The 11,486-nt window shown below is 37.5% G+C and overlaps 1 protein-coding gene and 1 non-coding gene across 2 annotated transcripts in view; one reads left to right on the forward strand and one right to left on the reverse strand.

Annotated features, from left to right (window-relative positions):
- Nucleotides 1-5,566: 5,566 nt before the first annotated feature.
- Nucleotides 5,567-11,486, forward strand: part of Smp_090070 (WD-repeat protein, putative) — a gene marked incomplete at its 3' end in the record, with an annotated part of 36,232 nt that continues 30,312 nt past the window's right edge. The window contains exons 1-4 of the mRNA XM_018789898.1: nt 5,567-5,643; nt 5,678-5,851; nt 9,479-9,569; nt 10,672-10,769. Of these exons, the coding sequence (XP_018646424.1) occupies nt 5,583-5,643; nt 5,678-5,851; nt 9,479-9,569; nt 10,672-10,769 (424 nt within the window). The 5' untranslated portion in view covers nt 5,567-5,582. The remainder of the gene's footprint in view (nt 5,644-5,677; nt 5,852-9,478; nt 9,570-10,671; nt 10,770-11,486) is intronic.
- Smp_tRNA_01141_Gln_TTG.1.1 lies at nt 9,063-9,129 on the reverse strand. The gene has a single exon. It is a non-coding gene (tRNA).

Below are 11,486 nucleotides of genomic sequence, written 5' to 3' on the forward strand. Positions count from 1 at the left end.
AACTGATATTTACCGTCGTCATTTCTATCATTGGCGGGTGCATAACATTGGATTCAAAGACCCGGAGGAGAGAGCAGATAATGTCCTTCGGTGAAGGATTGCCAGACCTCATACAGAAGAAACTGATGGAATTGCTTAGGTGAAAAATTTTCGTACAATGACTCCTTTTCATAAGCTATGGAAGGCCTGCTAAAACCGGTCGAAAGATCGATGGTTCATATGCAAGTCAGTAACAACAACCGAATACGTTACGAGGACCCAGGTGAGTCCCTTCCAATTTTCGTTGCTAATTTTAGCGCTAATTATTACATTCCAGATCAAAAAGAGTCTGTAATCAATTCGCAGCCATACGGACACATGATGAATATACTGAAAAGACGCTGATTACAAAAATTCATTTGTGCTCATTTAGTTCTATCTGCCCTGAATTGCACTGTTTCGATAATTCTTAGTTAGCACATTAGTTCGAACACTTGTAGGGGTATTGGATCCTAACTACAATCCTCATTGCTGAACAGAAGATAATTGGGCAAATAGGATTTCAACATGTAACACTAATTAAAGGTCCGCCATATATTGGTAATGATAACGATACTATGAGTCAGTGTAGACAATGATGTGACTCCCACGTAAGAACTTATAGATTAGGCAGTCACATAATGACAAATATAAAATTTTAAGATTAGGCCTATTACTTGAGCAGCACAAATAACGGAGTAGACCATAATGCTACATAATCCTAATTATCATATCTAATTATGCTTATCTACACCCCGTTTATATAGTCAATGATGTTTTCAGGAGATAGATGAAATTATGGCTTTTGATGTTATTGTAGTGGTAAGTTGATTGTACTGTAGATTTTTCGGTAGGCAGTATGATAAGCAGTTAATTCATTATTTGAAGGTCAATTTGTTAGCCTTTCACTACTAGCTAAGATAATGCTGCATTTAAGCTTGTGACTTACGGTGATGATTATATCACCATTTACCTTTTCCGTTTGCCAGATGTTTCTGAAGTCATCGTAGATTTTGAAAGCTATGTTTTGAAAACCCCACTCGGAAATTCTAATATTTTATCAAGTTCTTTTGGAAGTGTCTTTCTCCTATATCCTAGTGTAACAGCTTAGGTTAATTGGCTAAAAGTTGTTCACGAACATCTTGGCAATATTAAAAAATTGCAGCTCAACTATTCATCCACTTCCCTATATTGTATAGGCATTATATTTACTATTATTTTATAGTGAATGTTGAGAAGCTTCATTTTTGGAACAAGTGACTTCGCGCTGCAAATATTCTGCTCTACGATCAGAATAAAGACTTATTCAGAGCTAGTACAATTTCTTCTATCTTAAATACGGGGGTGCCCACCAGCACGAAACTACCACTGTCCAATAAGCGTTACCGACCTTAAGCATACAATGAGCAGAACGGACGAGAAAGACCCCTGATATATGTTCGATAGTTGACTTAACACCTACTAGATCCGAACAAAGAGGGAGGATGCGGGGCGAATGATCTCCAATTCATGACCGTTATTATATTTCAGACATTTATATATATTCACACAAGGCCGGAACACGCGACTGATCAACTAAGCAACAGTATTAACGCGGAATAACAACATGAATGTTGAAAAAACGAGGTACTAGGCAGGTAATGAGTCGATAACGCTATGTCAACAACTTAAGGTTGAAACAAAAGTTTCAAACAAGTTTAAAACAAAAAAAAATAGAACCAAATTGCACATTAGACATTAATCAATATACATATAAAATAAATTTGTAGGTCCAAAAGTGCTCACCTTTTTCTGAAACCGTTGCCTACGACAGATTTAACTTGCTCAAGAACAGTTTTAAGGTGATTTGTAAGATGCGCTAGTTATATCCATTTAGAGGGTGGTTCGCCGAAACTGAAAAGTACCGACTGTTAGTCAGAAGTGGAAAAGTGCCAAAAAATTCAGGGCTATCTCAAGAGTACCTGAACTTCCTGATGACACGTGACTAATTGAATTGATTATGATCTCAAAACTCCTTGAAAACTTCAGGCTTGATCTGTTTTTTCCGTTTGTTTCAGAACAGCTCATCAAAGTTTCGTAGTGATTACTAACCGGCCTAATCTCATCGAACTGAAATTGACTGTACTAAGAAAATTTTGCCAAACTGGTAATATCTGGCTACTTTTAGGATGACATTAGGAAGGCAGCTTCCGCGGAAAAGCTCTAAAAGGCAAAAAAATTATTGGATTAATGAAGATCAGTAGTCTTAACAAAACTAATCGACTTATTAAGCCTAAATATCAATTTAAAAATGTTTTACTACTGGAACAGTCTGGCTGCAGCACATCTCTTGGATATAATCTAAAAGAAGATGGTTAAAAAATTCCCATCCTTTGAGTTTGAATAAAGTATTTCTTGGCACTTTTGTCCATGATTTTGATCTAGGAGTGAGTAACTTTTAGTAGGGTCAACAATTTATTTAGATATCATCTTGGAAAGCTTTTAATCGACAGATTTAATCTATGAAAACCATGATAGTTAAACAACTCGAAATGTAAGTCCACTATCCGTATAAAAAAAAGTAAGAAGACAAGAGTACTTAAGTGTCTTCATCTGAACTGATAGTTCCCCTCGAATACCAGTCTCAGATTATGGTTAAGAGTTAATTGATTTCAACGGTGAACGAATTATGACGGAACCTTCATGACTTCTCGGATCAATAACGTGTTTGTTTTAACCATCGATATTAGCCGTTTTTAATTACTTTGGTTTCACTAGATATCATTAGCTCTGCATAGCATCCAAACTGGATCACTTTTTAGCCCACCACGGTATAGTTTACTGAGTAAAAATTCATATTCTATATTATACGCTATAATAAATTAGTGAAGTGAACTTTTCTTACGTACTCTGAAATTGGGCACTTCAACTGTTCGCAAGGTTGCCGATAATTTGATTTGAAGGTCGTTCACGTTAGTGTCACAATAATGCTGTTTACTTAACATGCAGTTTTCGTAAAGTTTATAAGTCATGGTGGTATTTTTTATCTGAGAAGCGTCTATCTCTTGGTACATCTGTGTTTTATGTTTTCTAAATTGTCTTTGCTATCAAATGGGTTTTTGTGTAATGTTATCTATGCTCTATTCGTATGACTTAGACCACGACCTTCTACCATATACCATATTTGCGGTAATTTTGAACGAAACTCATTAGTTACTTCAGGTCACTTGGCTTGTTTGCAGAGAGTCCTCATTATTGTTGTTTATTAGTTAATGTAGCCCTTGGCTATTGCTTGAAATATCACGTTTTCATTGGGTTTTCCACGACATGTATGATTAAATAGAGCTTTTCCAATTCAGGGGTAACATGAACATTCATTCGTTTTTGGTGTAGAACTTCGATGGGCCAGTACCTGCCGGGAATCACGATTCTTATATATTTCACTTTTACAGTCGTCTCATGTAGTCTTTGTTGCGCCTAAAACCTAACTAGAAATACCAACTGTGTTCTGAGCATGTTCAGTGCGTACTTTTGTACGAATCTCACTAGGTTTAACTTTGACCAACTACAATCAACCTATCTCATTTTGATTGCACTGCCGACAATTAAAATATCTCCCAAGGATACGAAGATTTGCAGCTAAATCCAGATTTTACCTTCAATGAATTTTGTGATGGTTATCTGTTTTTCGTCAGATGAATGCAAGTACAGTCAGACGTTATCTTTGCCGTCTCGACCAATATTCCTAATCTTGTAGACCAGAAACTTACTAGATAAATCTAAATGTTTTATTTTTTGACGTTGTGTTCATATTACCAAACAGATAAGTCTGCAATTCAGATTGAAATTCATGGTTAGTTTGGTAGAAAAACACATAGAAAAACCGAAACACATTCACTGTTTTTAGCTAAATAAAAGACTCCCAATTCTAGGAAATAGTATTAGGATACAAATATTGAAATCCTATCATTCTAACTGTTGTTAATAAGAGAGAGCCTAACTTTGACTACCATTTCCAATTCATAACAATAAATTCGAATCCTATTTTGATATTTGCTTCATGGACTTAAGTTTTTTTGAATCCTCATTGGTTTAGCTGCATACTTTTTTTAATACAAATTCGATACAAGTTCTAGAACTCGATGTAATCAAGGTCTTTCTAAAATACAGTAAAACTACTGAGTGGATAGTGCTAAGGTTACGTACAAGCAGTGATATGACCAGAATTTCGATTGATAAGGTCATACATATCCGTTGGTTTATGTGGCTGTGAAGTGTTAAACATACCTATACTCCAGCTATCGCAATTCACTATAATTTTTATTTTATTTAAACACATAAATATTGGTACAAGGAAGCACCAGATAAATATGCGCTTCACAAATCTCATTCGATTTGTGTGAGGGCTATGATACTGCCCAGGTGCCCAGACTGAAGCAGGTGGTTTTCTTAGGGGGCCACACCCGGAGCTTTTGACCTAAAGGTCTAGTCCACAAGACAGTGGAGCATCGTAAGGAGATGCATTCCCATAGTAGCCGGTCACCAACAGTTGGTTCATACGCCATTCGTTCCTTCAGGATACTGGAGCCCATGTGCACCATTGGTTTGAAATCAGGGTTTTCCAACTCCCCTAGGTGGGTCCTCCACATCCACCAACCCGGTTAAAGCTCCGGACATTCGCTTTTCGTCCTTTCACTTTTGTGAACAACACCCGTGGCACGAGAAGGCAGTGAGTAGGACTTCCCTGGTAGAGGCTATATATTCGCGTGGCCATATGAGAGTATTTCGAGAGGGAGAGCAGACTCTCCCCACTCTCGGCCTTACCAGGGCATTTGGGGGCCACTATAATAGTTGGTGTGGGATTTGTTCAAAAGATTACATACAGCCGTATCAATATGTGACAGTTTGACCAAACTATGTTGACAGGTTCAGATATTCTGATTGGATTCCATCAGGGAATCCTGACTAGTGGTTCCAGACAAACATCAAGTCAATCACAATGGTGCAGTCAAAATTAAATAATAACGGTATATGGTTGCGGAGATCGTTCAGTTTTAATTGAGATCATGAATCTTATCCCGCGTGCGGGGTCGTGGATGTGCATTTCTGAGTAGTCCCATACTAGGACGAAACAGCTGTTCTGTGCTTTCAGGTCTTTGATCGATTCATGATGTCAAGCGAAAATTAAGGATAACCAGTAAATTTTATCGTCGCTCCAAACAATATTCTATCCATAAACAACATCAGTGTTAAACACATTAAAGTCTTACGCATAGCCGAACCTGAATATCTTTTTTTTCGACTGCGAATATAACGAGCAGTTCATGTTTCAATTAGGCGTCATAGTTGATACCAGGAGTGAGCACATTCCACATCATGAATTCATCATTGTAAAAATGGGTAACATTATATCGGTTGATTGCATCAATAAAAGTAAAAGGAGCATTATAAGTGGTTTTCAAAAAGTTCTCTTATATAAATCAGGTGTTTAGCGCTTTTAGTATATTTAATAGGTCTCTTTCTGATTGATATATTGCTTGTCATATAAATTAATTTATTTCTTTTGCAGCAATCACGGTCTCTTCATGAGGTTGCTTAAACCGACCTGGGTATCCCATGGATTCCTATCAAAGGACAAAGCTGTTGGTAAGTTTTCATCAGTTTTGTATGACCGCTTCAGGTCGACCTATATATAGTTTAGATATACATCCTGATGGCTCACGTTTAGCTACTGGTGGGGTAATCGACACATGTGGAGTTGTTGTTTTGTGGAATATGGCTCCTATTCGAGATCCAACTTTAGAGTCAAGTGATAACTCTTGTCTTAAGCTTTTCCAGATGGACAGTCATCAAGGTGAGGCTATAACTAAAATATATTTATTACTATAATTAAGTTGAAATAATTCTTAGTATTTTGTTCGTTCATTGTCAACTAGTTCCGTCCTAAGGGTGAACTTTTCTTCGAATATCTAACGGCAATAAGTTCCCTCTGCTTCGGTTTGCAAACTCGGGTAGTAGTCCAGCGCTCACACAAGTCAAATGATAGTGTGGCGCATATATATTTGTTTCCTACATGTACCAACGTTTATGTGTTTAAATAAATAAACATATTTGGTGCCTACTCGCAACGTCTTGTATTCCGGTAAGACTATAGTTTATGGATGACCTTTGAGCGACGTTAAAGTTACCTTGAGAGTGTCCATTTATTAACTGGAACTAAATGGGGGTTATAAACCAGTATGAGGGATCCGCGTGACTATCGTAACCAATGGTTGGAAACTCTGTGTGACATGGCTCAGAATCGACCACAATGGCGTAGGTGTATACACTTTCTGTCTTCCCTCAAACTATGAGATTAAAATTGCCTCATATTTTTCTTCCTGTACTATGTCCTTATACACAACCTTTCTTTTATATAATATCACCATTAAACTAACTTCTATGAAGTCGGTGTTCATCTTGTTGTGCTAATGAGCTATGGCAACTTGGACCGGTGCATATGTGTGCCTGGAACTACCTTGTAGCTGACTGATGAGGAATTAAAGTTATGATTTAAAGTTGCTGGTTAGGGTTAGGAATTAGATTTAGGGTTTTCATCACTAACTGACACCAGCTAAAATGCAGAAACGCTACTTAGCCAAAGAAATGAATGATTTAAACTAAATAAATGTTCTCAAATTCTAAATATATTTTAAAAAATGATACGATAATGTCAAATACATTACTCTTAATAGATTTATGATATTCAGTTGTATATGTGGAACAACAAACCTGAGTAAATAAGGCAGGCTTCTGACCTGGATATGTATCTATAGACCTTATACCTAAACTTTGATATGCTTTGAAATATTAGCATACGTACCATCTCTTAACTTATCTTATTTATCAACCTGAAAGTTACATTCCTCCGCGTTGGTCGACAGGCTTAGTGGCAGGAACTGTCAATAAAAAGTTAGTATTGACACATTATGCTTTATAACAGGTTTACGTCAGTGTATAGTCTAAAAAGTGGATTTTTGACTTATTCTCGTATACCGGAAGTTTCATGTGCCTCTTTAGGTTGGTAGCTCAGTATGAATGTAAGACCCACCGTCCGTCCATGAGGCCACTGACTGGTGATCTGAGGGCGTGGATATATTTATTTATTTATTTGAACGCATAAACACTGGTACAAGGGGACACCAAATGTGTATACGCCGCACAGCAAAAATGAGATTGTGAAGAGATAGAGAATGGAATTTGAACATAATAAAGAAAAGAGCAACAATGATCAGATATTAGGGTTTGAGAGCAAAATATTAACAGTGATAGCAGAAGCAGTTCAGCCAGTAAAAATAAGACCAAAAAGAATTCTTTTAGTTAAAGAAGTTACGTTCACTCTTATTGATAAAGTGAAAAAGGTAACATAAGGATCGCCACTAGGTTCTATTCTGAACCATTTTTGATAACGTCACAAGCCACTGTGTTGCACCATCTCTAGGACCCCAACCAGAAAAACGTGAACGACCAACATAAGCCAGTCCTATACAGCTTTCTTTCATACTACGACATCATACCGTGCACTGACCACCTCCGCCATTCCCAACCGGTCCCGAGTATCGGCAAATAATGCACGATGTTGAGCTCGTTTCGACTGACATTCATAAGACGTCCGTCCTCTCAGTTTCGTTGACAGCATCCCCACCACAAGAAGGTAGTGAGTTGGAATTCCCTGACAGTGGCTCCATACGCGTGGCGATGTGGAGGCATTTCAAGAGAGGGAGCGATCTCTCCCCACCACCGGTTGTATCAGGGTATTTGGGGGCTGACTAGTAATTGCAATAACTGGTTAGATAATTAGAGTGACATTGCTCACAATCAGTCGCGAAGGCTTACTCTTTGTTTTCCACTAAATATCGACCATATCACTACTCCATATGTCTCCTTTTGAACCATAAAATTCAATGTAACCAAGCACATGTTTGTTTTATTATACTTTAAGCTAACCCCTTTACGTGATGGCTTATAATACCTAACAACCATGTGATTGAAATTCAAGTGTTTTGAGCACTAAGCCACGGCTTTGGTGCGGCTGAGGGTGGGGCGAGTCTACTCCCCCTCTCGAAATGATCTCATATGGCCACGTGTATATAGCCACTATCAAGGAAGTCCTACTCACTGCCTTCTCGTGGCACTACTGTTGTTTACGAAATTGAGAGGACGGAAAGGGAATGTCCGGCGCTTAAATCCGGTCGATAGACACGGCGGATCCACCTAGGGGAATTGGAAAACCATGGTTCCAAACCAATGGTGTATATCGGCTCCAGTATCCTGAGGGAACAAATGGCATATAAATCTATTGTTGGTCAGCGGTTACCATGGGACTGCATATCCTAACGTTGCTCCACTACCTTGTGGATTAGAGCTTTATGTCAAAGGCTTGGGGTGTGGCCTCCTAAGAAAACCACCTGCATCCAGGCAGTATCCCAGCTTTCACACAAATCGAATGATAAACTGTGATGCATATATATTTGATATCTCCTTGTACCAATGTTTATTTTTCAATCAATAATATATAAATATGAATGCTATCTGGACTCACTAAAGCAAGGTAACCTATAGCTGTGATTTATTCGTTGACTATATTAAGATTTCTGTAGTAATTTACTGAATGATTAAATTACTTGCTTTCATTCCGCCCGATAACTGTAATCTATGGTTAGAAACATTGGATGACATTGCCCAGAACTGGTCACACCTATGTAGTTATACTCATCCTTTACTTCCTTTAGATTCTGATCATCAATGTCACTTCACTTTGTAAATTTTTCCTTTATTTTCAAAACTATGTTCTTCATATTCACTTAGAATTGATTGTTTGAATCTTCCCATTGCTGTTTTAGGACTGCAGCTGGTCAGTTTCTAATTGGCATATGTGCATACTGTGCGTATTGCCTCGATGTAATTTAAATTCACAAGCATTGTAAGCAAAGATGGATAGTGGCTAACAGTGGAATCCAGTTTGACGCGCGTTTCGTCCTATTTGGGACTCGTCGGCTGGATGTACCTGCATCTCAGAGTTGATGTTCACTCTGGGACTCAAACCCAGTACCTTTCGCTTCAAACGCCATCACGTTATCCACTCGGCCACTGAGTCCTGATAGCCACTTGCTTGTGCAATGGGGTGATTTTTAAATTCTTTTGTTATTGATTGTTTGAATCTTCCCATTGATGTTTTAGGACTGCAACTGGTCAGTCTCTATTCTTTATGTTTAATCCTCTTCTCAAACAGAGAGACTTCTGTTACTTTAACTGGTTTGTTATCGACCTTGTTAATTTTATCTTGTTGTTGTAATACTGTGCAGTAACTTCGGTCGATACATATTTCCATCAGTCCCCATATTGAATATAACCGTCAATAAACAACAAATTCTTAACTGAAACACTTTAGGTTAACATACTCCTTTGTTTTTTGCAATAACAATTTTTTTTCCTCGAACAGCTTGTGTCAACTGTGTTCGCTGGTCACCATCTGGTCGTTGGTTAGCGTCTGCTGGAATGGACAAAGTTATTATGTTATGGTCGAAAACAGCGTAAGTCCAAATGTAGTTCTTCGGCTTCATTATATTATATTTTATGTATGCGTTTGAATTATAGTTTCTTGTTTATTTTCAGTCTATAAAGATTCTGTCGGGCTTTCTACTCGTGTATGTTTGGTCAAGTTAGAGCGTGTGACAAACTCTTATCTCAACTAGTTAGATCAAATGGTCTCCATCACGTCTGCCAACTTTCCGTACTTTTATTTAGTTCAACCACAGAAAATCTTTTTGAAGTGCTACTTTTTGCTCTCAACTTTTAGTAGATTATTCTCCCATCAAGAGATCCACTTGTCGGTTTAGAGTAAGCAGATGCCACAGTTCTATTTAGCAAAGACACTGAAAATTTACAGTTTTCTAAATTTTACGAGTAACAATTCAAGAATGTTTAAGACGCAGTTCTCTTCCTTTGGTTGTAAAATGTTACTTAAGGAGGAGGGGTTTACATCATACCATAACTTCTGTGAACTATATCTTTCTTTGTATATGATTGTTTCTTAGCTAACTACTGATGAATTAGCTTTCATACATTTGACAAAATGTTTTTACCGAACTCCTAAAACAACAACATTTTATTACTAAAAAGTAGCAAGTGGACTGAGCCATGTTGGTAGGTGTAAACTACCTGGTTGGAATTCGCGAGATGATAGCAATCGATGGTTAGAGACCTTGAATGACATGGCTCAAAATCGTTTGCAATGGCGCAGGTGCATCCACTGTTTATGTTCGGCCAAATCCTAATCTTCTGAATTCTTCATGTCTCAATCTTTTTTCTCTTTCCAAATTTATTTCACTGGATTATACCCCTTGAATAACATTTCCAAACCCTACTCTTTCACATAATGCTTATACTCTTACTACTTCTACCATTATGGGATTTGAATCGACGACTGAATCTCTGTGTTAATGTGGTATGGCAACTCAAACTGATATACGTACGTACGAAGTTCTACGTTGTGACTGACTGACTGTTCTCATTTTCACATGACTGATTTTGTTCACTGTCTCCTCAGTTATAATATTATATCACTTTATACATGGATCACGTTATAGAGAATTCTTGTCAAATCTGATCACATTAATATTATTTTGTTAACAGCGGTACATCTCGTCCAGTTCAGGTATTCGGTTCAAAAGAGCCTACCAAGTTTACGGAACATTGGCGTTGCGTTTCAACACTTCGAGGTCACAGTGGTGGTGAGTTGTTTATCTTGACATAATTTCGACTATTTTCAGCTCAAAAAAAATTGCCTAGTTGGCCTAAACACTCAACTTTCAGCTTTTAGATTACCTGTGTTATAAACTAGACTTAGAATCGCGATTATATTGACGACCAATCTCATAAATGAATCAAAGTATTTCACCTACTACAACCTTAGAGGATAGTTGCTCATTATATTTCTGACTAGTAGATTGTGTTTAATCATTCCTGTCTCCATTTAATGACTTAGTTACACGCTTATAGTTCTGCGAATGTGCCTTTATTTGGTTAAACATGGTCTATTAGTATTCACCATATTAAAATGCCATATTTCACAGTTGCGTAAAGTAGCACAGCTAATGGGGGGAGGGTGGTTGATACTAAAATCCTGAAAAGGATAATTATTGAGTATATTATTATGCCCTATTCAAGCATTAAATATCAACTTCTCATATTATCTCTGTCATTCCGAACCCAATACTCAATGCGATGGTTCTAAAAAACGCTTGATTAATAAAACATCAGTTACCGATGTTCTGATTTTCCCCATCCTTAATTGTAATCATCATATTCCTATTCATTAGTTGTTTGAGGGGAAATCTCGATTTATTTATGCCAGAAAGATTTAAAGGCAATTTATCTCTTAGTTGAAAGCGTGAGTCAATTGAAGCTAGACCACCATGGAAGACCTGGAAGCACTGGACGGCCGCTTC

Source organism: Schistosoma mansoni (assembly GCF_000237925.1).
Source record: "Schistosoma mansoni, WGS project CABG00000000 data, supercontig 0132, strain Puerto Rico, whole genome shotgun sequence".
In the NCBI taxonomy this organism is placed as follows: Eukaryota; Metazoa; Platyhelminthes; class Trematoda; order Strigeidida; family Schistosomatidae; genus Schistosoma; species Schistosoma mansoni.